The sequence below is a fragment of the Populus nigra genome, chromosome 7, assembly GCF_951802175.1.
Source record: "Populus nigra chromosome 7, ddPopNigr1.1, whole genome shotgun sequence".
NCBI lineage: Eukaryota > Viridiplantae > Streptophyta > Magnoliopsida > Malpighiales > Salicaceae > Populus > Populus nigra.
The window spans coordinates 236349-263824 of NC_084858.1; the positions used below are offsets into that span (position 1 = coordinate 236349).

The window sequence follows — 27476 nt, forward strand, 5'->3', positions numbered from 1 at the left end:
CACTAAAAAAATAAGCTGATAAAATAAAGGAAAGAAATTGTGTTTTTATTGTATATTTGTTTTCTGTGTAGTGACAAATTTTATTAGACTTGAAAATCTTATAATAAAATATTATATCTTTTAATATTATGACTTTTAATGAAACTATATGACTGTTAATGAAATAATTATATTTTAAATTAAACTGAATAGTTGTTATTCAGTTTTATCCCAACAGTCATAAATGTCAAAATTAATTACGAAAATTAAAGAAATTAATTCAAAAACAAATTAATATTACTAACATATCAAATGTCAAGTGTCATTTTCTGATATTATAAATATTCATATAATAGCATTAGAAAACCCACTAGGTGAGCCTATCCACCATGACTTTCACTTAATTTACTACACAATAGAAACTCACACTTATAAATACTTAGGAGAGAGTGTTTCTTTTTAATATAGGATAAACATCTTTTCCTTCTTTATTCATTTACAAGTTACATCAACAATCTCCCACTAGTTTGTAATGAATGGCTTTTCACTTGATAGAATTATGCTTGCAATAAAGTATTTTGCAATTTAAATCTTCAATTAGTGTTAGAACTTGAATCCTTAGAAGACTCAAGTATTGTTAGACAATATTGAATCTATTTCATCATTTACTACTTCTTTTCAAAAAGCAACATTCTTAGAAGACATAGCTTCACGGAATGTCTTTGGATCATCTTCCACATTTAGGATCATAGGTGTCACTTTAATTACTGAATTTTTGTCACCTTCCACTAAAAATATAACTGAATCAGTAGAAATAAAATATGTATCTGTGTTTTTCCTTTCTAACTCTATGACTTCATTTAGGTTCACTTGAACCTATTACTTCTAGGTTTTTATATTTTTCACTTGGAGTTGAGCTAGGAGTCATTACTTTTAGATCTATTTCTTGCATATTTGAATCACTTATGAATTTATATTTGATAAATTCAACATGTACAGATTCAACAATCATATTAGTTTCTAAATCTAAAAGCTTATAAGCCTTTAAATTTTGTGTATAACCAACAAAACACTCTTAAGACCTCTAGGTCCTGATTTTGTTCTTTGATTATCAGAAACTTTATAAAAAGCTACACACCCCCACACTTTAAAATAATTCAAATTTAGTTTTCTACTATTTCATGCTTCATAAGAAGAAACATTAATTGTTTAAATGATACTCTATTATGAATATGACATGCAGTAAATAAAGTTTCACCCCATAAATTATTTGATAAATTAGCATTCAAAAGCATGGCATTGACCATATCTAGTAAAGTCATATTTTTCCTTTCAACAAGTCTATTATGCTGTGGTGTATAGGGTGTTGTCATTTGATGAATTATTTCGTTTTCGTCACAAAATGTAGAAAACTTGTTAGAGAAGTATTCTCCACCTTTATCATTTCTAAAAATTTTAATTTACCTTTTATTTTGATTTTTTACCATTTTCTTGAATTCTTTGAATTTTCCAAAGGATTCTCTTTAATTCTTAACAAGTAAACATAGGTAAAACAAGAATAATCATCAATAAAAATTGTAAAATATCTTTTCCCGCCCCTTGTTAAAATATCATTTACTTCACATGTATTAGAATGTATCAACTCAAGTAATTGAGAATATTTTTTTACCTTTGAAAAATGCTTTTTTTGTTATATTTGCTTGAATACATACTTCATATTTATCATTATTATCATGTTGATATGAAATATAATTATGCTTACACATATATTTTAAATATCTATAATTTAGATGTTCTAATCTAACATGCCAAAGAAAAAGAAGTAGATTCAACCATATAAGCATAAGTAACATTGACTTCATTAATACTGAACTTAAACATGTCATCACAAGAATAATTTTTTTCCCACAAACATCCTACTCTTAGTTACAATAACCTTATCAGACTCTAAAACAATCTTGAACCCTTTCTTGCTTAAGAGACTAGCAGATACAAGGTTTTTCCTAATCTTGGAAACATTAAACACATTGACTAAAGATAATTTTTATCCAGAAATAAAGTACAACTCAATAGTTTTTTTTCCCAAAACTTTGGCAGAATTATGGTTGTTCATCAAGACCTCTTCAGGCTTCTTCGATTCTTCATAAGTCTTTAACCATACTTTGTTGTTGCATATATGAATTGTTGCATCAGAATCTAGCCATCAATCTGAAGTCTTCACAATATTAGTTGTCATATTTAATTCAGTAATTATTCCAATTTGAATGTTTGAAACCATGACAACTAACTCCTTGACTTTTTTTTTTCAACCATATTCACTTTAAAACAACCATTTTTCTTGTTGAAACTCTTGAATCTGCACTGTTTTATGTAGTGCCCTTTATTTCCACAATGAAAACAAACCTTGTGCTTCTTGTTAGCATTATGTTTCTTCTTGAATTTGTTTCCTTTCTTTTGCACTTTTAGATTGTTTTGAGTCATTGTCAAACCAATTTCATACATACGAAATTGAACCTCAATTTGCAAGTGAGTTTGAAATTTTTCAAAGATATAATTGTCTATAAAATACAACATCTTCTTCCTATATTCATTCTAGGATGGAGAAAGTTTTGATAAAACAACCCCTACTTGAGGTAAATTAGGATCTTTGATATCTAGATCATAAAGTTTTGATATCAGTATTTGAATTTCATGGACTTGATCCATGATTGACTTATTGTTAGTTATCTCATACTCAAAAAAATTTAAAGCAAGAAAAAGATCAGAACTTGATTTTTCCTACTTATAGTGTGTCTCCAAGGCAACCCAAATTTCTTTTGGTGACTTTCATTTGAAGAAGATGTCATAAAGTCAATTGGTTAGAGTATTAAGAATATGCCCTCGACAAAGCACTTTATATTCCTCACGTTTTAGTCTTTCAGTCTTAATAGTAACATATTTATCTTCTTGTGGTTCAGGTAGTGCATATAAATTCGGGTCAAGAATGTAGCAAATCTTTAATGAAGTAAACAAGAACACCATCTTGTCTATCCATCTTGTGTAATTCATACCATCGAAATGATCAGGTTGAATTTTGACATCCTTAGCAACCCTTACGCTTGAATTCAGATTTGTTTCCATTAGAATAAACACCTTAAAATTGTTGTCGAAATATTATAAGATGGAAACAAATAGGAATTGGCTTAAAGACATGAAAACACTGTCTTTAAACTATTTATTTGTCTCATATAGAGACAATACCTCTAGAATATAACTAAACCCTCTAAACCTCTAAAAGAATGAGTTGATAAGACAAATGAAAGAAATTATGTTTTTATTGTATATTTGTTTTCTATGAAGTGACAGATTTTATTATACCTAAAAACCATATAATGAAACATTATATCTTTTAATATTATGACTGTTAATAAAACTATATGATTGTTAGTGAATCAATTATATTTTAAATTAAATTAAATGATTGTTATTTAGTTTTATCCCAACAGTCATAAAATATCAAAATTAATTATGAAAATTAAAGAAATTAATTCAAAAATAAATTAATTTACTACACAATAGAAACTTACAGTTATAAACACTTAAGAGGAAGTGTTTCTTTTCAATGTGGGATAAACATCTTTTCCTTCTTTATTCATCCACAAACTACACCAACAGAAAGTCTTGTGAATTCTAGTATATGGGGCTAGAAGGCCAAACTCAAACAGCTCTGTTATGATGTTGATTTTATAAGCATTTACACCATCAAAGGGAGATCCAGCAATTTCCTATTAGGCTTCGCTTGATTATGTGGTGCGGTCTATATTTTGTTCCAACCACAGTTTTAAAAGTGTTTGATTAATCAACATACACTAAAAATTCTCTTTTAAAATCTTAATTGAGAAAAAAATTACAATTTATAATTGTGTTTAAAACCTGTATTTTTAAACTCAATCATAAAAATTACTAAAATGATAAACATTAAATTTTATATCAGATAATAAATATCTTGATTGCATTAAAATTTATAAAGTTGAGGTATTATTTTAAACGACAATTATTGTTATATAGATATTAAGTGATGATGATGTAGCTATGAAGTGATGATATGTTCTTATTTCATTGTTTTTGTGAAAAAAACTTTTTTGAAAAATATTTGAGCATTTTTCTTCTATTTCAAAGGCATCTTTATCATGCCAAATCTTGTTTACACCTTAAAGGTGCATCATGCCTTTTTGTGCTTGCACGTTACCTTTTCTTTGAATTTCTTGTGCTCTCTCTAGAAAAACAAAAATTAAAAAAAAAAGGAAAAAAAAACCTCGATATGTCATTAAGGATGCTTCTAGAGTGCAATCATAGCATGTATGCTGACTTTACACCATGCCTTTTTCCATGCCTTTCTTGGTGTTAAAACATAGCTGAAGATTTTGCCACGCCCTTTGTTTATAACGATGGCACACGTCAGCATTACTCTTACGAGGTGTGGCCAAATCATCACCCAGCATGCGAGTTTGAGACGTCTATATTTTAGGTTGATGATGCGGTTTAAAAATTAAAAAAAAAACAAACAAAGAGTCCTCTAAGTTTTATGAACTTGATCATCGATTTGTTCCTTGCTTGTTCACCAAGTGTTTGGCTTCTGGAAAAGATATGGGGTTATAGAATGTTTTAGATTTGATTTTAGATATCATAATTATATTTTTATACTAGTTTTTTCTATGACAAAGAAGGTTGTTTTCACACTAACTTTTATCTACAACAAAGCATTTTTTAGATTTGAAACTATATTAAATGCATGTCTCTTACGGGGTATTGTAGTAACTTTTACGATTGCGATTTAAAATAGTTTTATTTAATAAAGATTTTTAAAAATAGTTTTTAGTGGATCGATCATGCAGAATCATAGTATGTTTAACTTAAATATTACAAAAAATATACCGCACCACAAAAACAAACAAAATCAAGCTCGAATCTTATTACGTGTTTATTATTATTATTATTAAAAACATTATTAATTGCAGTGTTGTTGGGTGTGGATCTCAATTTTTTCGACAACTTTATCTTGGAATCCGGAGTTATCCTCATGTTTCATATGTTGGACCACCGTAACCAAGTTAAAAGTCCATGGAGTTTCTGTACATAGGCCCCCCTTCATGGAAAAACTGACACCGTCTTTGGAGTTGGAGAGATGATGATGGTAAAGGGGGCAAATAGAGCTCCGTGGGCGTCAGAAAATTGGAAAAACAGCCGGCCAGTCATGTTCTCCACGCCTTTTCAGAGACCATTTCCGGCGACATGCATCATGATTTCCTTTGACAATTGCTTCTTCTTGTCTACACACTTTAAAGGTTGCCACTTGTTTAGATTTGATTTAAGATCTCCATTTCATATATGATTAATATTTTATGTTTTTTATTATTATTTTTTTGTTAATTCAACTCTAAGATTGAATTCGAAATGAGATTTAAAAGCGGCAAGAATAATCGATTGGGGTTTTCATTAAAACATGAAAGAACCTAAAAACTTTAAATGGTTCATTGTTAAATAAAAATAATGAAATGATAAATATATAATCTTTGAAGTTGAATGTTATAAGTTCAAACTTCATTATAGATAATTTTTCATTTTAAAAAAAATCAACTTAATGTTTCACCCACGAATCTAACCGACTAGATTTTCCAGGGTTTTATCAAGTTTAACTAGTTTTCACTAAGTTTCTTGAAGGTCTGGTTTTAGTATCATTGTGAACTTAAATTTAACCAATTTTCCATCAAGTGTCTCGAAAATTCAGTTTTTAGAATCAGCTCGGACCAATTATGTTATCGAAACCTTATATTTTTTATCAAACCAATTAGTATAGTCTAAATTTAATAATATTATTTGATAGCAACACGATCAGTATCTAAATTTTTTTTTATTAATTTTTTAAGAAACCACTTTGGCATCTTAAGGTATAGAGAGATTTTTTTTAAAAAAATGTATCATATAGAATAAGTAATACAATTACATTAACTTTGTTACTTTGTTAATGGATTCAAAAGCATAGGACGGAAAGTGAAAGTCGATGCCACAATACTGTTTTATTTATTTTAATTAAGATCCCAATTTAATAATAACATGCAGGGCCGGCTCCATGGAATCTTAAAATCAATTTTTCTTTCAAGCTCTGTCCTCCAAAATGCCTGAAGAGCTATGATGCTGCGAAGGAGGCCAGCCTTCAACCATGGGCTTTGCTAATATTATTCCAGATTTTTTCACTTGGAGTGGAAGACTTGTTCTTTTATTATTATTATTATTATTATTATTATTATTCAACATGGGTAATCCCACATAGATGCTAAGATTTTCGTTAGTTTATCTTGATAAATTAATTTGAAAAATATAGGATTTGAATTCTAATTCAATTTGAATTTTAATTGAATAAAATAAGATATTATCCGATAAGATTTGGTTGATGGGTCTGATTTTTAATGATTTGGTCTAATCTAATTAAATCGATATAAAAAAAATGAAATAACACTATTTAAAAAAATATTAATCCAATAATTTAATAATTAACTCAATATTCTAATGATTTTTTTTTTCCCGAATCAATACGTGCCGAGTTAAGTGCTAAATCCATTGTAAAAGTCAGAGTTTACCCCATAAATTGTTCTTACGTTGTTTTCATAACCTGTTTTGTTTTTAGTGTTCATTTACCCTTACAAAATTTAGTTTAATGCAAAAGTGATTCCATCAAGCAGCATTGATATTTAAAAAAATACATGTTCGAGAAAAAGTAAAAGGTGTGTGCCTAACTTTTATTTTTTATTTTTAATTAGTTTAAGCCCTCGAATTAATTAATTTGACCTTTCTTTTTTCAATTCAAGAATCTAATTTATATGTAGATACATTTATTAATATTTTTTTCCTCTTTAAATATAAGAAACTCCTGGATGGCTAAAGGCAGGGGCGGAGAAGAAAAAAAAAATTGAAGAGGGCCAAATTAAAAGAATCATTTTAGAAAGGTTTGTTTGATTGAAATATGTATTAAATGAGGGCCAAGGGAGGGGCTGGGAAAATTTTCCTCCGCCACTCCTAAAGGCATCATCTTGAGATATGAAATTAGCGATACCATGATCTTTGAAGAATTAAAATCTTCACGCACAGAAAAATAAAAAAAAATAAAAAAATGCTACTTTTATATTTTACACTGTGGTGTAAAAAATTATTTAAAAAACAGAGCACGGAGGCTAAAGATCACGCGCACGTGCATCCACTGTAGCACCACGCAGGACCCGACACAAATCGCAATCTTCATTAAGCTCCAACCCTATTTTCATGTCATTGATTGCCACAAATCGTAAGAAAACACCCCCGTGATAAAAACTATCCCTGATTTTCCATCCTAAACAATTTGATTTCCTGAAAGCACCCCTTCTTCCAAGATCTCATCAAGAAATTAACAAAACAATCCTTACAAAAATACTTGGAGCTCCTCTCCTTCTCTCTCTCAATGAGTTCGGTGTTATTAAAATCGACATAGTGTAGTACATGGAAATTAATCCGGTCAAATTCAGATAACTTAATGAATAGTACAGGTTAATTCATACAACTTATAATTCTGACTTTAAACCGAACTGTGTTTAATAACTTTATTAATAAGATAAAAAAATAGCAAAATCTAGAAATATAATTTTTAATTGAATATCATTGCTAACAAGCAACTACCCTATTCAGGATTCAAACTAAACCAATAATAAAAAGGATTGGTTATTTATTTTTTATATTGTAATTTGTAAAGAAAGAGAGAGAATTCGAGAGGATTTTTATAAACTTTTCGGAGTAAATTTGAAAAATCATATTGTTTAGGATGGGAAATCAAGGATTATGTTTTCGAGGATGTGTTTGTTTTTTTAACAAAAGTTCATTGGGGCTTTTTGTAATTTGGCCAAACCAAAACCACATCCCGCTTATGGTTGCCGCCTCAAGGAACGGGAAGTCGGTGAGAGGCGACGTGTCGAAATCACGTTCGTCTGTGCTCACTATAAATAACCCTCATCCCTCACCAATACCTACCCACTCCTAAATATGTAGTATATAAGTAGGGCTATTTACGGTAAAGAAATTAAAATTATTTTTTTTGTAGAGAAGGGGAGAGGATTTTTAGTTACCGGCGGTCTCTAATTCGCTTGGTGCAGGTCGGGAACTGATTCAGCGATTTGATTGCCAGATGGCTAAACACGATTGGCTGTGAGGCAAATTATAAAAAGAAAGAGAATTGGATCCCGCCTTGCATCAACTGAATCGGAGACCGCGGTGAAGACGCCGCCGCCGCCGAAGCAGAGGCATTAGCGTTAGATCTCTATACCGTGCTCTTTGTATCTCAATCAGATCTCAGGTCTTCTCATATATTTACTCCAAGAAAAGGAGAATTTTATTTTGATTTGATTACTTATAATAGATCTTGGCCCTCTTGTGGTTGAATCGAATGCAGTGTAGTTGTTCTTTGTTAGATCTTGGCTTCTTAGCTTCTTTTTTTAATTTAACGTACGATTTTAGGTTAGAAATCTCATTCTCAAGTCATAATTTACAAGTTAATTATATTTTGAAAAGTCAAGCATTTTATTTAATGCTACTAAGCGTGTTGAATCCTTTCAATCTATTGTGTGAGCATTTTGGCATGAACGGCGAATATGTAATTTCTCCATGATGTGTAATTAGCGATTTTATTGCAATTTAGATCTTATATAATTCATAGATGGTTGTGGGTATAATTTCAAAAAATAAAAATAAATGAATAAATGGTATGAGCAAATATTTAATAGCAATGTAGAAATATTATTTTGTATCTTAGGACCAAGGAGGAGCCAAACAAGGTTTAAAATGTTTCCTTGGAAATCTGCCGACCAAACACAGATGGCTTTGAGAATTACATTCCTGAGATTATGATCTGAAAAGGAAAAAGGTCCTCATGCTGAACCCCATATTCAATATGCCCTTTAAATTAAATACCTGCAAGGAATTCTAGCTTTCTAGCTAGACCACAAATTTTTACCTTTATTGTCAATTGGCATATGTAAGTGCATGGAAAATGCTATGCAGGTGGTGGTTAGGTGTTTGGGAGAGAGGATGGGTAGAGAGGTTGCTAATAAATGCCTGATTCTCTACTCTGCCGATGTTTTTATGTGTGTGTGTGGTTGCTTCAATGTCTTAAGAATTTATGCTTTGTTTTGAATTCATTTTTGGACCAGCCTCCTAATTATTCCATTTAGAAAAGTATGGCTTTTTGTCGAAAATAAGTTTCCATTTCCTCTTTTGGAAATGTACTTTTTTCTCCAAAAGTTTCCAGGGAATAAATGCTGATCCTTCATCTCTAATGCTGGAGGTATCTACTTGATAAAGTCTTTTATTCCAAGTTGTTCAAGAACTTGCTTGAATAATCAACATTACTTTATCTTTTCAGTGAATAGTTGTTAATTGAGCTTGTGTCCAACACATGCAGTGAAAAGCTTAAGTGAAATGATAGGGCTGTTGTAATATGGACCTGCTCATAATTTATTTCTGCTGGTGCTTTGCAGTTTTTGGAAAAATAGTTTTGGTTAGTGATACACAGATAATGATTCAATGTTAAGAGTGTAATTTGGATAGAAATAAGGTATGAGAGACTACAATTAGTAAAGCCATCTATATGCTTACTGGTACTGTGAAGACTGAAATGCCAGCAGCTCCTTGCCCTCTCTTATTTTAGTACGTATCGGAACTTTTAGCATTCAATAGAACATATATAGTCCGCCCATAAGTTAGTCCTTCACTGTGAAGTGAGGAACATTACAATCACAGATTTTGGCAGCCGTGGTACTTTTGCAGGTACACATGCCAATTCTCCATGGGCAAGGACTCAGTTTCTTGCTGAATGATTTATGATGTGTAGCTCATGAACTCTTCTTATCTTGCATTGAAAATCTTAAGAACCTTGACCTTTTGTGGAACATTACGAAAGGAGTGACCTTTATCAACAAAAGTAGGGAGTCGAAAAAACATGCTGTCGAGTGTTGAGTTCAACTTATTGAGGAAGTCTCTGGTAATGTGACAGATAAATAGTTCTTCTGGCAGGCAGCGTGTGGGGGGGTTCAGCTTTACCTTTGCAGGTTTTTGATCATTCTATATCATCATGTTCCTCTTTCCGTTTTCCACGTAACTTCTACTGAGGATTTATTTGCACGACTCAAGGATCAAGTTGCCAATTGCCATGAATTCCTTGATATGTTGTTTAGAAGATGGTATTTATGTATTTGATGGCTGACTGCAGTTGCCCTCTCAGTAGGTGCGGAACTGATGTATTGTTACTGTGGAAGAATGGCAATGATACTGGCTATGAAATATTGAAACCTTCCACGCTGTGCTCTCTAATTAGAAAGGAAATAAAATATGGATGATATGTTGCAACGGGGAAGCTGTTTCTAGTCTGTTATCAATGCCTCTTTTGTCATGTTTCTTCACTTCAGTAGAACTTAAATGTTCAGTATGTAATCAGTTAGTATTTCAATTTTCATCTTCATTACCATTCTGGGGATAGAAAGAGATTCATGAGTATATATATATTCGAGGAAACCTCCCTCTGCTATCTTTTCATGCTCTGCATTCTGAACAGATCAACCAAAACAAGTATCCTTATGATCTTTTTATTTTCAGCATCTCTGAAGAATTCTAGCATTCAAACAGGTTATGGGGGCCAAGCCAAACTCGATATGGGCAATTCTGCTGTCTGTAGCTCCTGCTAGCAAGCTCCATTTTCTGATTGGAATGAGGTCATGGATGGCTTTAGGTCTTACAACAGAGAGAGAATCCAATGTGAAAAGCCTAAACTTACTCTGCAGGGTTGCCACATTGTCTCTCTTGTTGCTGCCCAAATTGTCAAGGTATCTTTTTTTCGCTCATCATCTAGTCATCCCATTTGGTGTTTATTTGTCAACACTCTTGGCACGTTATATATGTAATTATTTAATTTTTGTCCTTGGTTGGTCTTTTCCTTTGGACATGTATTATTATTATTCTCCCCCGCGTCCTTCCTCCACATGGAAACTTGGATATCTTTTGTCATTGTCGTTCTATTTGCTTGATTGGAGCGAGGTGGCCAATTGCGTTGCATAGATGCTCTCCTTGGTAAAGCGCAAAAAATTATGTAGCAGGGGCGGGATATTTTCGGTTTCGGTAAAAAAAAAAAAAACTAAACTGATTTTTTTTTAATTCAAAACCAAAACAGAATTGGAACGGGTTCAAATTGATTCATTCAGTTTGGTTTAGGTCAGGGTTGGGAAGAAAATTGAGTATTAGTAGAATCAGTTTGGTTCAGCGCTTTTGATTTTTTTTAATTGGTTAATTTAATTATTGTGTTTTTGTTTTTATTTTTTTCCAGTCTTTTTTGTTTTTTGTCTCATCGCAATCCCATTAGAGCAGAGATGAATAAAGTATATTCTCTACTCTCTAGTGGAAGGTGTGAAAAAAATACTAAAAGAGGAGGTAAATGAGGGAATGGTAGAAGGACCCTCGGGAAAAGTAAAGGCAAAGGGCATCCACCTAGATCCAAAATTAGTGCTCGCCGCTACATTACCGCTTCTTCTTTTAGCATTATGGGTTTATTTTATTTCAGAGATGTTACAGTAAAAAGTGATAGATAGATTCCATAAATTCCATGCTTGACAGCTGACTGTGACCAGACCAAATGTACTGTACTGGTATAGCTGCTGTATGCTAAATGGAAAAATGCTAAAAGTACAGTAGCATGAGCACTCTCTATTTTCAAACAATTCCTTTTATTTTTTTAAAAAAACATATTTAATTACGGAGATAGAGGTGTGATGTTATTATAGAGGTTGTAGTGGCGAGGAATATATATATATATTTTTTTTTGTTAATGATTGATATCGAAGATGAAGCATCTACTAAGAAAGCTCCACATCGGTGACCATCACAACCAATTTGGTGGTGAGACCACCCTTCAATAAAATTAAAATTATAATATTATGTTTCCGAACCGCGATAATCCTTGAGTAGATTACCTGCAAATCAGTAAGTTAATTTTAACGATGACTTTTCTAAAAACCTTTGAAACAAAGAGATTCTTTTTGTCTCTCCACTCTTTGGGCCTCCAATTATTTTCATTTCTCTCTCAAACACTCACATTATCTCACTCTTAGATTTTTTTTGATGTTTTAATTTAAGCTCAAAAGTATCTCACTTTAATCATTCTTAGATTTTTTGTTTTGTTTTAATTTAAGCTCATATAACTTTGTTTTATTATTGTAAAATATGGAGTTGGTAATCGTTTAGTTGAAATCATGAATGGATTATGCCATTGAATTCAGGACGACGAGACCATCAAATATATATATATATATATATTAGAGTAACCATTTATGGTGAAAGAAAAGGATCCCGCATGCCGGTCAGGTTGTGGAGGTAGACAAGATGGCAGGCTGTGGGGAGGTTGGTGGCGGCCAGCGGGATGGATTTCTCCGGTAAATCTATCTCTCTCTATATTTTATGTCATTGCTTCCCTTTGTGTGAATTTTCCACAGCAAACTTATTATTTTATTATTTAACAAAAATAAAATAGTAAAACCAAGCCAAAAATAGCTAAGAAATATGAAAGATAGGGATATTTGAAGAAATAATACGAATGTAACAGGATAATGTGGAAAATAAAATGAATTGAATTATATATTTTTTAAATTAGTGAATTTAATTCATTTTATTAATTTACTTCAAATTAAACACTTGAATTTAATTTAAAGGCTTCTTCCAAAATTATCATGAAAAAACAGAGAAATATTGAACTTGAACACACTGGGCTTCCCATTTTGAATTGAAAGGGCCCTCAGCCCCTCTTTAGAGTGCTGATAAGAAAAAATTGATCCATAACTATTAAGAAAATAAGACAAGCTTATACTAACTAATTAAGAGTGCTTGAATATGATATTATTAAAATACATGGAAATTAAAAAAATAACAATAATCCACATTCCAAATATAGGCAAAGATTAATGGTGTAAGATAACAAATATAAACACCTATTTGAACGCTAAGAACTTCTGAAAAGCATTTGAAAGAAAGTATTTGAAGCTCGAGTTTGAAATTATGGTTTCAATGTACGTGATCTTTACTTACTAATTAAACCTTATTGATTAGTATTACACAAGAAATCAATATAAATACTAATACAATTAGATTTGCTCTTCATACAATCTCACAAAAGATCGTTCAATATCAAAAGATCGTTCAAGATTATAAAATCTTTTTCTGTTAGATTTGAAGTGTTGCTACGCAAAATATATATCTAAGTAATTGCTCCATAGATCTTGAATCTATCTATCTCTCCCAAGAAAAAAACATGTCTTGCCTATGTTCCAAACATGGTCCAAGATGAATGGTATAAGATATCAAATAAAAACACCTATTTGAATGCTTAGAGAACTTATAAAGGGCCATTAAAAAAAATGAATAAAACCCAAAAAAACAAAAATTATGAATAAAGTGTGATCATAAAATAGGATGAGTTATGTCTACATGAATTCAGGGCAGCCCATGTGGCTTATATAATTCCACATCTTTAATTAATAGTATAACTAGATGGATAAACACATATCCATTTTCATACCATAAAATCCAAGGTGCTCGCCATTGTCTTCATAATTTAGGCAGGTGCATGAATTTCTTTGTGCTAGCTCTATGTTTTCAAAGCTAGTTTTTGCATTAATTTCAATTTAATCTTTTTTTTATATTTTTGACCAATTTGTTGCATTTTGAAAAATATTTTCTTATAGAGATACCTAGAACCTTCTTAATCATGACAGAGAGACGTATGGTTAATAATCAAAGATATATGTTATCGATCATGCTAGGCTTTATTAGCATGTGCTTGTCTCATGTATAGCTAGGGCTTCAATATAATTACAACCATATCTCTAACGCTTGGCTATGGTCGAAGAGGCTGTCCTACATGGGACCATATATTACAATTCCCAAGCTTATATCATTAAAGTTCAACTATTTCATGTGGTCAAAATCATTATAAATTTCGGCTCCTAATTTATTAAGAGTATAAAATTATGACCCTCTCTTCCTTTCAAGAATTTTTTTTTTTGGATTCGAGGATCTTTATTTTCTAGAAAACACACTTTGTGGGTTCAGATTAGTGAGTAAAATTCCGGCTATTCAAGGCTCTTACAAGAGATGCACGCCCTGATTCGAACTCGAGACCTACAAACTCGAGACCTGTTATGTAAATCTCAAATCCTTTATCACTACGCTACGCTTCTGAGACCCTCCCTTTCAAGATGATCACAAGTACTCCCTTCAGTGGTTAGATCTCGATCCTTGGTGCCATAATAATTCATTATAGTTCAATTATATATTTTTGTGCAAGACTTCAAGTAGGATATCTAAATAGATAATCGTGCTTGACTTTCATTACTTAAGAACTTGTTTGGTTTCGGTCATTTTCTCCATTATTTTTATGTTGATATTCCTTCAATTGTTGCTCAATTCCCAACTACGTACGTTGGTGATTTTAATCATTGCTTTTTATAAATATATACTGATCAGCTGGTAACCTAAACAAATTAAAGGTAACCAACTCTTGACAATCACTTGCCTATAAAACTTGAAAATCAAGTCAATCGAGAAAAATAAAACGGAGGGTGTGTAGAAATTCAAATCTGAAACTAGCTAAAAGAGTCCTAGCTAGCTAGCTAGCTAGATCGATTGCCATCATGATTTACGAAAATAGATTGTGTAACCAACTCCTTAAATTGACTAACTAGGTAGGCCTTTAGCTTGTTTCAAGTTATTTCTACCAAGAATTTAAAATGAGAGGGAAGAAAAAGAAAAACCAAGGTGATATTTATTTCTACCATCAAATATATAAGGAGGCTGGTAAAAACTAGTAAAATTTCCTAATCTTGGCCCCCTCATAAAATTTCCTAAGCTCCACCCCAAAATATATAAAGTTTCCTGGCAAAACACGCGAAGCAACTGGGAATCCCATGAGAAAAGAGATGTTTTTTTGTAGAGAAACGAAGAAGAAGAAGAGACTTGTAAGATGGGCTCTAATTAATTAATACAAGATAATTATTAAATTTTTTTCACACACTAAATTAGTAATGAGAAGTCTAATCTGCATATAAAGTATGATAAGATACGAATTAATGTCCAGTCATTCAATAAACATGCATGTCTCTCGTAGCTATCCATATACTGATCATGTTTCTTCTTGAAAGCACGTCTCTTTATATAAAATATGTTCTTTTATATAATAAAATATTATAATATACATAATATTCTATACCAAAACATTATGATCCATGTATAAGAAAAGAGAAGGTCACTTGCTATTTCTTTGAAACTCTAGCATATGGCAGGAAAGGATGAGAATATTTTCTCCGGGGAGGAAGATGAGGAGAGGGAGGGGTGTGAGTGTGATGTAACAGCTAATTGGTGACATGACACCACACCAAGCTTGAACCCTCCTTAATTTTATCACAATTCATGATGCATATATAGCTAGCTAGGTGCCAATATTGCCATATTATAAAGAATCATTAAATATTGATTTTAAGTCGTGGGGAGTTAGGTTTCCCTCTGCATCATTGGATTTTTGGACCGTGCATGAAAGAGAAAGAAACCGATAGGTTAAGCTCTCAGACCACAAATGCTCGTGTGGCCCATGCCAAGATGGTGATTGACGAGCTAGTGCTTCTCTACCAATTCCTTAATTGGGTGATCACAAAGTTGCTGCTATATATATATATATATATATATATATATATATATATATAACCCCAACTGTTTTGCTCATCTTATCACATGATTGTGTTCGGTTCTGCAATTATTCAACACCAAGCATATAGTTGAATCAATGTTTTAATTGTTTTAGCAGTTTTCTCTAATATATTTCTTCACATTTAATACAACGTTGTTATACACAAAAACTACATGGATCGATCTCCTTAAAATATATGGCATTATATGATACGATAATTTTCCATCATGCTCTTATATTCTAATTAATCGGATCAATTTCATGCTTAAATCCACGCAAGTCTCTAATCTACCATTCAAATAAAAAATAACCTCTTCAAATCACGTGACTAATCTTGATGGCTTCACCACAATATCTTATCATGAAAGATAAATTAACAAAATTAACTCAATAAATAAAATAGAAGAAGAGATTACTTTTATTCTATAAAAACAAATTGAATTATTAACCCAAAAATAAAAAAAAACAAAATAAGCTTGTTTTGATTATAATACAAATCAGTATTTTAATATTGTCATTCTAACTTGTTTATAAGATGAAAACAAAAGTTAACAAATATAATATTTTAACGATTATTTAAGTCATGTCTTCTATGATGACAATACTATTGGTTCTGAAATTCATATTCACAGTTGAAATAATAAAACAAAATTATTTAAGAATTTCTAAGATTTTGTTAGACAAATCTAGAATTGTATAAAATTTACTTTAAGATTTGATCTTTTTCGACTTTGGTTAGATTCTTAGGGATGGATTGTCGCAAACTATAAGTTATCCAATTATCCGGCCTCTAATGGTAATCCACATGAACCACCAGTGAGAAATCTTTTATATCTCTATTTAGAAGAAAGAGATTTATTAAGCCTAGAGTACTAGCTCTAATTTTGTGTTATATATTTTTTCTGTAAAAAATATCTGACATAACTTTTTTTTTCCTACTAAAATAACAGGCTTAGCTTTATATTTATAAGAAATTCTAAAATCCATATATATATATTATTTAAGGATAATTTTAGAAATTCAATCAATTAAATCCCTACCTGATTATTCTAGGACTAGAGTTATAATCTCTGAATTAAATACATTTTAGTGCTTAATTTCTAAAATTACTTTCAATTAAGTCACATTTGATTAATTATCTTAGTTTAATTTTTGACTAATTAATGGTTCTTAACGTGTGTGACCCATTAAGTTCCTAAACAATTTAAATTATTATCAATTTAATAATTGATTAATTTATATTTGAAGATCAAGTGCACCGTCTAGCAACATGTCATGATCCTCCAAATATTAGGAAAATCATAAATGGTTTGACTTAACCTTTTAGTGACCAGTTTTCTAGTGTAATTATTATCCCTTCATCAATAATGTTCTGATTTAGATATTTTAGCATTGAGTGTTTCTGTCATGTCAAATTATATTTGTTCGTAACATTATAATCACTGATCCTTTAAATAAGATTTAAAACTCTTTTCAAATTTCATTCCACCTTGCATAAGGGGTTAACAATTAATACTATTTGAGAACGTGTATAATATTTTTTTCTATTTCATAAAAGATGATGAATTCTCTTTTGACCACTCAAATAGCTTCATATAATTTATGTTATATTCAATGTCTGCCCATTTGTTATCTTTACCATGATAACGTGTAACAAAATTTAAACATAGCACTTCGTGTATAAGATAACTTAGTGATTTCAAGTTTAATAATTACTTACACGACTTTCACGTGAGTCTTTCCATAGATATATATAATATATTTATATGGAATATAAATTAAATATGTTCATTAAATTCATAAATAATACATAGATTCATTTATCAAACATTAAATTCATAAATTAAATATAAATGCATATTAAAGATAAATAATACCTTTATTTAATAAAATTAAACATGATCTACATGAATAAAATAGTGTCACGTATAACCAACTAGTCAGATATATGACATATAAACTAACAATCTCTCACTTGCACTAGAGTCAATCGATCATATATCTAATATCATATCCCTCCATATAGTGATTATGTTTATGCTAAGACAGTGCCTTAGTGTGAGGATCTGCAAGATTCTTTTCATTTGGTATTCGCTCTATTTTTACATCTTTTTTTTCTATGCTTTATCTAATCAGATAGAATCACCTAATTACATATTTGAATCTTTGATGAAATCTTGGTTTCTTTGATTGTGTAATAACTCCATTGTTGTCACAGTATAGGACTACTAAATCAACAATGCTAGGAATCACACTAAGTTTTACAATAAACTTCTTGATCCAAATAGTATCTTTTGACCCCTTAGACGCAGAGATGTATTCGGCTTCAGTTGTAGAATCTGTTGTGGTTTTTTTTTTAGAATTCTTCCAACTCACAGTGTTTTCATTTAGAGTAAAAATATATTTTAACTGAGGTTTGCTATCATCAATATCTGATTGAGAATTAATATCTAAATAACTATGAATTTCTAGTTCATTTCCTTTGAAGACTAGAAAAATCATAATATATGTATGCGTGTATATTAATATCCGAGTAATTAACACCCATATGAATTTCAATATATCTCTCTCTATTATAGTATATCGTGATGTTTATATTATATGCTTCGAATTTTGAGAGGGTACAAAGTCATGATCATGAATTAGAAAGGTCTTTTTGGAATTTTATTTTTCGGTCTCTTTCTTCCTTAATGGAGTACTAAAGGCAGGCACATGAGTTCCTTTCAGGGCGGTGAACAATAAAAAAGAAAATATTCTATAGAGATAAAAAAAAGGATCTTTCCTATTGTTGACTTTTTAGTGAGCTCTCAATTATGTTGGGAATAGTTTAACATGCATTTATAACATCATTGAGCAATATTAGTGCTTTCCAGCCAAACTTGTATAACTCAAGAGATTTCTTCCTCTAGATTGCGTTTGATTAATGTTTTAGACAGAAAAATACATATAAAAATATATTTAATTAGAGAAATTAAAAAAATATCTCCTAAAGAATTTTGTTTAATTATATAGATTATGTTTGGCTAATGTTTTAGATAGAATAAATGTATATATAATGAGCACAAATGTATTTAATTAAAAGATAAAGACAAAAACATAAAATAAATCTATCTCAATAACAATTTTAAATTAATTTTTTGTTTTAAAAAAGGAAAGACATAGGACATGTCTCTTTTTTTATACTATAGTTTTATAATATACATTCTTTCATACAAAGATTAATAATATTTTTTGTCACATATTTAAGATTCATCATTTGTGGGGAGTGACTGATTTTTTTATTTTTTTATTTTGTCAAAAGATGTACATTTATTAACCATGAGCATGCACAAACACAATTACAATCTCTATATCCAGCAATAGCAGATTACATAGCGAAAACAATTAAGAGAAAAAAAAAAAACATAATGGAACAGATTTATTTTTGTTTGAAAGATAATGATTTATTAAAACTGTGAAATGTGTAATCAAATGTATTTTTTTAAAATTAATTTAATATTTAATGAAATCACGGTATTTTTAAAAAAGGGGGAACTAACTTGGGTCCCACTGAAAGCCGATCACCGCCAATCAAGCGACAAATTATAGGTAAACAAAATTCATTAACAAACCTTAACTAATGATAATATAAGACGTGTCAGGAGGAAAGGGTAGTGGGGTCAAATTCCTCCCATGTTTCCTGCTTCCACACAAGTTTGCCGCTCATCTGATGAAAGCCAATAATAATATACAATATATATATATATATATATATATATATATATATATATATATATATATATCAATTTATTTTCTTATAAGATTGTTTTCCAAATTAATTCCTATTGATAAGGATTCAAATCTTACATGAATAATGAGAGTTGATTTTTTATTTCCACGAATCTTCTACTCTTAGCATAGGCGATTTGTTTTATTTTCTTATTTATCATCTAATTCGTTTTTTTTATTTGTTTCCAAATTTATTTATTTTTCCATTCCAAATTACCTCTTGCAAAACATATTATAGTTCTTTCTTTAGAATAAAATCTTTATGTGAAGAATCTCAACTGATATAGCATATATATAGAACCTTATCAATTTAATTAAAATGCAATACTAGAATATTATCAAAGACTAATAATTATTAGTGCAATCTTAATTATCAAACACTAGTCAACCATTTAGCCTAATACTATGATAAAAAAAAAGTGCTATGTAAACGTATTAATCATTAATATTATAATATATAATGAATATTTACAAAATAAAATACATAATATGGAGATTCAATCTATATATATATATATATATATATATATATATATATATATATATATAAAAGTTTCCGATAATAAAAAACAAAAAAGAATAAAAACCCATGATAGAAAATGCAACTTTAATTTGTTACCTATTTAATTCCTTTTATTTAGGAGGGAAGCACGTAATTCGATAAATTGGTGACAACATTAGATGCCTTTTAGCCGCTAATTTTATGGGTCAGGTTTTTGCCCTTCAAGGCCCGTGACATACCCAAACTACAACAATTAATTAATTAGGGACTACTTTTTTATATAAATTTTTGCTTCTATAGAATTCAAACTATTCCATTTTGGTCCTATATTTTCTTACTTACCCTTTATGTTTTCATAGATTTTTCTATAGTAGCATCTCTTAGTTCATAGCTAGAATAAGGTAATCGCATGTCCACTTTTAAATTATTTATTTACAAGATTTTATATTGTAAAGGAAAGAAAAAAGAAAAAAAAGTATTAAAAATTAACAAAAAAGAAAAAGAAAAAGAAAAAGAAAAAGGGATGTTATTTGTAGAGCGGATTCAAGCTTCTCAAGATTTTTAAATTAGACTAGTTCAAATATTGTTCTAATTATGAAAGAAAAAAAAGGGTATTTATATTTTAGGATATGTCTTTATATAATTCATATTTTAAAAGTATAAAAATTTACTCTAGTAAATTATCACGGATACAGGTTTATTTCATGCTTCTATCTTTGATTTTTTCAATCAAACATGTTTGATATTTTAAAAATACAGAAATAGATTTATTTCATGTTTATTTTTTTGATTTTTTTAATTAAACATGTTTTTATATTTTTTATATATGTTATTTAGATTTTTGAAATAATAACTAAACGCAATCTCGAGTTCACACTCACCTGAAAGGTCACTTGGATATATGGTGATATCGGAACTTTCTGGAAGCATAAGAGATGATACGGTAGAAATACAAAAGTTAAGGACTAAAATGAGAAGCTCTGAAATTGTAAGGGGTTAAAGAGTAGTTTTACCCTTTGTTTATTCCTGTATAAATACCTTTTGTGAAAGTGAATGTTTTTAGTCGAATGAGTGTCGGCTGGCTGTCCAGCCTTGTGTTCTCTGCTCAATAAACAAAATAGCTGTAGAATTTCTCAGGCCTGTAGCAACTCTCTCCTCTTCTTCTCCCATTCTCTTGCTTAGAAAGCCAATGCACTTCCACTGAACTACTTGCTGGGTTTCTTTCGCTCACATTCTCTCTCTTCTTTGCTTCTCTCATCACCCACCGAACAGCAAAGGTTAGTAATGATCACCGCTTCTTCTTCTTCTTTTTTTTTTACCACTGTGCTTTTTAATTTAATTAAAAATGATACGACTGTGTCTATGTCACGATAGTGACTGTTAAGTTATATAATATTATATATAAAAAACCTATTTCAACTCAAAAAACTTATGGAAGTTTTACTCTTGGTTAAAGAAGAGAAGAGTGATTCAGCATTGTAGTTTTGATTCTAATAATGGAAATTATGCTGCTTGATCTGTTCATGATATATGTTATATTCATGGTTATTTTCTTTTTACATGTTTTGAAAAAAAAAGAAGAAACTTTGAGGGAATCATTGGTGGTCCGGAAATTCTAAAGCTGAAAGCAATAGAAAAGATTGAAACTTTAATGGTTGCCGCTAGATTTTGCGGTGTCTTTTTCTTTATATTCAATGCATATGGGTTGGTCGGTTTTTATATGCTTGTCAGGTTGCCCCATTGTCTGTTTTAACTTATTTATTTTTACAATCTTAGCACTAAAAATGACAGACCCCATGATTTCTTTTATAATATTTAAAGATTCTCTGATCATGGGAGTTCACATTTCCGTCTTCTGTTGCTAGATTATGCTGTATTATTGTATAATTATATGTCTGTTCCTTGATAATTCTCACTGCCATTCCCTATTTTCTTTTTTGCTTTTGGCTTCTTTTCTCTTTGCATCACTTCTTTGTGTCAACCTGTGTTTATACTGTGTAATTGCTGTTTGGCATGTGCAGAATGGTAGATTCAAGATTAGGCCACTGGTTAAAACTACTGGTTTCTCTGATGTTATTGCTGAAAACACAAGGGCTTTATGTAGGAATTACTTACGTAAAGAGTGCAGTGGCCAAAGGAGCTGGTTAGGAATTACAATACTCTGATTGAATTCAATTATTTATTGACTTTGTTTTCAATTATAAATTTATAATTGTTTTTGTTCTCTTGGAAACAATACTTTTTTCTGCAGTTTGTTTGGATGGAAGCCCGCCGGCTTACCACTGGGATAAAGGGTTTGGTACAGGCATTAATAGTTGGTTGATACATTTTGAGGTATGTGTTCTTGTCCTGGTCCACTTGATAATTTCTTACGGCAATAAAATGAAGCTGTTACTGGTTAGGGGCCTGGTTTTGATTACAGGCAAGTTGGTTTTGGTTTTTGATGAAAGGGACATGAGCATTTAGTTGTATGAATCAGATAATATGAGTAGTAGACAGATCGAGGAAATCCAGTTTTACACGTCTAGAATGGCTTGAACTGTTTATAATTCATTTAATCTTGTTTAAGATGCCTTTTGCTTGTGATATTAAGGGAGGAGGATGGTGCAACAATGTCACGAGCTGCCTTTCCCGTAAGAAAACTCATTTAGGTTCATCGAAGCTAATGGGACAGCAAATTGCTTTCTCTGGGATTATGAACAACAAGCGGCCGTTTAATCCAGGTGTGGCCAAATATTTCATTATCTGAGACCTTGCTATTGAATTTGAGTAGCATGGTTTTTGTAGACAGGTTATTGATTAGTTTTGTTTGAATTTGCAGATTTTTACAATTGGAATAGAGTTAAGATCAGATACTGTGATGGGTCATCGTTTACCGGTGATGTGCAGGCAGTCAATCCTGTAAGTTAATAAAAAAAATTGAGCAGGAACCATTTTAGAATTTCATAGTTTCATTTTTAATCAGAAACAATTTGATCAGGCTACTAATCTTCACTTCAGAGGAGCTAGGATTTGGCTTGCTGTCATTGAGGATCTATTACCAAAAGGATTGAAAAATGCTGAAAACGTAAGATCCATTTGAAGATCTGTCAGCATCTTTCTCTTTTGACCGAACTTTCTCTGTAACTTGTTTAGTCATCTCCGAACAGGCTCTTCTTTCTGGCTGTTCAGCTGGTGGATTGGCTTCCATTTTGCATTGCGACAGTTTCCGTGCACTCCTACGGATGGGCACTAAAGTAAAATGCCTTTCAGATGCTGGTTATTTTATCAAAGTGTAAGTTCATTGATACGACCTATTTCAGAAACCTATGCCGTTATCTTAATATTCTTTTGAAATCTTACAACGAAAGTATTTTGTAACAGGAAGGATGTCTCCGGAGCCCCGCATGTGCAGACCTACTTTAATGAAATTGTGACATTACATGTACTGTCCTCGGATTTTCTTCTTCCTTCTAATGTAGATTTCACAGAAGAGCAGATGAAGACTTGCTATTTTTCTTTTTCAGGGATCTGCAAAAAATCTGCCCCTGTCCTGCACTTCAATGCTGAAACCGTCATTTGTAAGCATGCTCTTGCTGATATGGTTTTTTCTCTTCATCGTTTCGTATACAGTCTTGCTGATACTTCTCAACAATTTACAGTGTTTCTTCCCACAATATGTGGCTCCACAAGTACGAACGCCACTTTTCATTCTTAATGCAGCCTACGATTCATGGCAGGTTAGCACACATCTGGTTCTCCGTAAACAATTACTTTCCATTGAACAGAAAGTAGGTTTATCTTTTATGTTACTCAGTACTGTTAAATGGTCTCCATATCCATTATGTGGTGAAGGGGGCTTATACACTGGAAAGATTCATGTTTTCTTATGCAACACACGCCTATTTTTGAGAGATGAAATTCATTAAATGAATGGAAGGTTTTCTTTCATTCCAAGTAGTGCAAACATATCTGCTGTGTTGTGGATATGGAGACGAGTTTCAGAGTAATCTCTATGTCTGGAGCACTTTCTCTTCATTAAAATTAATTCATATTTTATTTATGCTTTATATTTCTCCTTGCATATCTTATTTCTAATTCGTGTTGTATTTATTTCAGATAAGAAACATTTTGGCACCGAGTATTGCTGATCCCCTTGGCGTCTGGAAGAGCTGCAAGCTAGACATAAACAACTGCTCACCTCTTCAACTCAAATCTATGCAAGGTGACTGGAAGCAACTTAATTTAGACACTCAAGCAATCATCTGAACTTACTTTTCAATTTTTTTTTTTTATTACAAACCATGTTTAAAGACTTCAAAATTTAAGGTTAAAAACTGTGTCCCCAACAAGAACAGAAAAAAAAAGATCAATTGTTGTACAAACATTCATCAACTGAGCTGAAAACACTTTGATGATTAGTGGTTGAAACTCTTAAACATTCCTATTTCAGAACTTTCAGACATCTGTGATAATCTTCTCCCAGTCAACAGAGAGTAATCATAGATAGCATTCATTCAAAACAACTAGTGGTTGGGAATTTTTTTTCAAGGATTTCATTGTGGGTTTATTTTTCAGATTTTAGGTTGCAGTTTCTGAATGCGTTGAATAAATCAACCAACTCTTCATCTAGAGGATTGTATATAGACTCTTGCTATGCCCACTGCCAAACTGAAACACAAGAGAAATGGTTCATGGAAGACTCCCCAGTGCTTGGTAAAAAGGTAAGAGACTGCAAGTTTTCTCCTCATTATCAATCCTCTCCTATTGTGTATACATCAGTAATATTTTTGCTGCAGCTCATTCTTCTTTTAAGCTAGCATAAAAGATTGATTTCTTTTCTGTTTTCTAAAACCATACTATTTTGCAGAAAATTGCAAAGGCAGTTGGAGATTGGTTTTATGATCGGAATCCATTCCAAAAGATTGATTGTCCTTACCCTTGCAATCCATCTTGCCAAAACAGTGGTTTGGCTCCACCAAACAACCCAGAAGTATAGATTTATTTCTTCAAACCACATATTTCTTTTCATTAGTCACAGTTTTAGCAGAGATAGAGCTTAAACAAGCTAATAGAAAATTATGATTAATTAAGGCTTCTGAATAAGCAAAAGTCACCACTGCACTCAACCTATGTGCGCTGGGTGTCTCCCATCATTGTTAGTGTATTCAAATTCAATTATTACTCAAAACAAAATCATTCTTTTCTCAATGGAGAAACAGTAGTATATGATTTTACTAGATTCTGTTTTTGTGATTCGCAGCTTTTGCATAAAAAATCCCAAACTCTACGACTTATCACAGAGCTCTCTCCCTCCAAAATCTAATAGTTATCCTTGAAAGTCCCAGCTCTGTTTTACAAGCATTCTCATCTCTTAAAGTAACCTAAAGGAATCTGTAAGCACAAAACTGGGAAGAAACCTCCATGGAACATTACTTTCATTTGCCAAATTAAAAAGTAACAAGAAATGAAACTGGAAAATCAAGACCGCATCAGTATTACATATAAGCTCACATGTAAAAATATCCAGAGAAATACATTTAACCTGTTAAGGAAATTTCACGCGTAAGAAAAGGGACAGAGGAATGGCATGGTTCATATATTGATGGTTTGCTTTTGCAGAAGAAACCGCCAAAAGGGTCTGCAGCATCAGTCAATATGAGTACGTTATTGTGCGGGTTACTAATGCTAATGGGAGTGATGTTGCCATGAGAATCAGTTTGTGAAAGATGAAATCAAGTAAGCACAAATCAAAGAGTAAATTTCAAGCACGGAAAGGTTGCTTTGCAGCTACTGAGTCTGCTACATGTCTTGAATTTCAGGTACATAAACCCTAGCTTTCTTTTTTGGTTGCAATTGAGGACAGGAGTTACATGTGTTAATTTGCCATGGAAACTTATCTTTTAGGTTTCTTTATGGTTAAGGAAGAAGTTGATGCTGACTCACAAAGGAAATCCACTGGAAGACAGCAGTTCCCGGATGATGATGTAATAATGGCAGCAACAACCCCTAACAAAGCTGTGCAAGTGGAGGGAACATCCATCAACTTTACATCGACGCTCGTCCTCTGGAATTTTCTTCCTTTGCTTTTATGTTGCAGGAGGCCTCAACAAGTTTTATTCCAATTCCTAATTCTATTATTTGATTATCTTCAAATTTTGTGAATAAACCAGAATTCAACCTTTTTTTTTTTGTATTTTATTCAGTTGTTTGTAGCTTAGTACTTAGGCTTGTTGGTGTGAGCTACAAATAGTTTAGTTGATAAAACTAGTTTATGCTATGGGTTGGAATTTTTTTTTTTAACATGATAAACAATCATCTAGGCCGCAACTTTTTTATTAAACATGTTTTGGTAGATGAACTTTAAAATTTCTCGATTTGATTTTTTATCTAACTCAAGTTTAAAATAACTTGAGAGTTGGCTCAATGTGATCTAAAAATAACCCGACCGACTGATAAAAAAAATCTTATGATGAAACTGACAAAAAAAAAAAATTTCATCTAAATTTCTTGTGTAGTTCGGGTTTAAAATTAAACTATATGAGAATTGTCTTAACATGATCTAAAAGATTTGACCAACCTAAAAATAACTTGACCAATTAATAAAAAAATTTGAGGATGAAATTAAAAAAAAAATTGATAAAAGAAAAACCTTTCAATTAATTATTTACTTAATCTAAATTTAAAATTAAATTATATAAATTTTTTCTATGATGTAGTTAATTTGAACGGTCTAAAAGCGACCCAAATTATTGTTAACAAAGGTCAAGGATGAAGAATGAAATTGGTAGAAAAGAGAGGGGAATGGAAGAAAAAGGGTGGCGGTAGAATTGGAAAAAAAGAGAGGAGAGACTTCACTGTTCATGGCTCCACAAGTTTTCCCAAGCTTTTGAGTCTAAAAGGGTAGGTAATCTTCTGAATAGATCAGAATTTAAACTTACCATGCCTTGCAAAGCAATTTTCCATTAAAGCTACAGTTTAAATCTTAAAACAAAAGCATCTATGCTTTAAAAGCACAACAATGCTAAAGAGACTAAAGCAGAAAAGTTGTTAACCTGTTATGTTCTTGTCTACTTGTTCGTGGTGGTGGCAAATGCAACAGCCTCCTCGTACTCAAAGTCGCATGTGGTGGGTCTAGTTGAGAAAGCTAGTGGTTACCAACATCAATGATCTTCTAGAGCGCCATTAATGGCGTGCTGGACAGGAGAAAATAAATGAAACTGGATCGAGTTGGGCTCGACAGTAAATAAATGAGAGTTAAATGGGTTAGGCTGGATTGTAAAGATACATTTTCTTGGAGAGTGTTTGGCGCCTAAGAACGAGTGAAGTTCCAGATAAAGCTTGCATATTGCTGGCAGAGTTAACCGATGTTCATTCCCTGGATACCATCGTTGTTTCTTCTCTGGGAAAAGAAATTCACAACTCGTAAACCTTCTGCCTCTACACATCATTGCTCAGTCAAGCTTTCGC

General features: G+C 31.4%; 1 protein-coding gene and 1 long non-coding RNA gene across 8 annotated transcripts; both read left to right on the forward strand.

The window, feature by feature from the left end:
- Positions 1-7956: 7956 nt before the first annotated feature.
- Positions 7957-10951, forward strand: LOC133698372 (uncharacterized). The gene is made up of 2 exons (XR_009843100.1): positions 7957-8335; positions 10660-10951. It is a non-coding gene; the product is annotated as an uncharacterized LOC133698372 (long non-coding RNA).
- A 10134-nt stretch (positions 10952-21085) lies between these two features.
- LOC133699618 (pectin acetylesterase 8-like) lies at positions 21086-26198 on the forward strand. 7 transcript variants are annotated; one of them, XM_062122935.1, is made up of 15 exons: positions 21086-21304; positions 22049-22170; positions 22279-22361; positions 22621-22750; positions 22849-22928; positions 23008-23094; positions 23177-23301; positions 23391-23451; positions 23534-23587; positions 23669-23746; positions 24126-24231; positions 24585-24730; positions 24877-24999; positions 25629-25828; positions 25914-26198. In XM_062122935.1, exons 2-14 carry the CDS (start codon positions 22050-22052, stop codon positions 25716-25718), a joined length of 1284 nt encoding a protein of 427 aa, XP_061978919.1. In that variant the 5' UTR covers positions 21086-21304; position 22049; the 3' UTR covers positions 25719-25828; positions 25914-26198. The 7 variants fall into 7 exon arrangements, with proteins under 7 accessions (XP_061978919.1, XP_061978920.1, XP_061978921.1 ...); XM_062122936.1 differs by lacking the exon at positions 21086-21304 and adding an exon at positions 21476-21920; XM_062122930.1 differs by lacking the exon at positions 21086-21304 and having other exon boundaries at positions 21477-22170.
- Positions 26199-27476: the final 1278 nt, after the last annotated feature.

What these genes read in the sequence shown, in the direction of transcription:
- LOC133699618 (XM_062122930.1), top strand. Translation starts at nt 22,041, where the DNA reads ATGTGCAGAATGGTAGATTCAAGATTAGGCCACTGGTTAAAACTACTG. An exon ending in ATGTGCAGGCAGTCAATCCT is followed by an intron (nt 22,929 to 23,007) that starts GTAAGTTAATAA and finishes CAATTTGATCAG; the next exon opens with GCTACTAATCTTCACTTCAG. An exon ending in CAGCCTACGATTCATGGCAG is followed by an intron (nt 23,747 to 24,125) that starts GTTAGCACACAT and finishes TATTTATTTCAG; the next exon opens with ATAAGAAACATTTTGGCACC.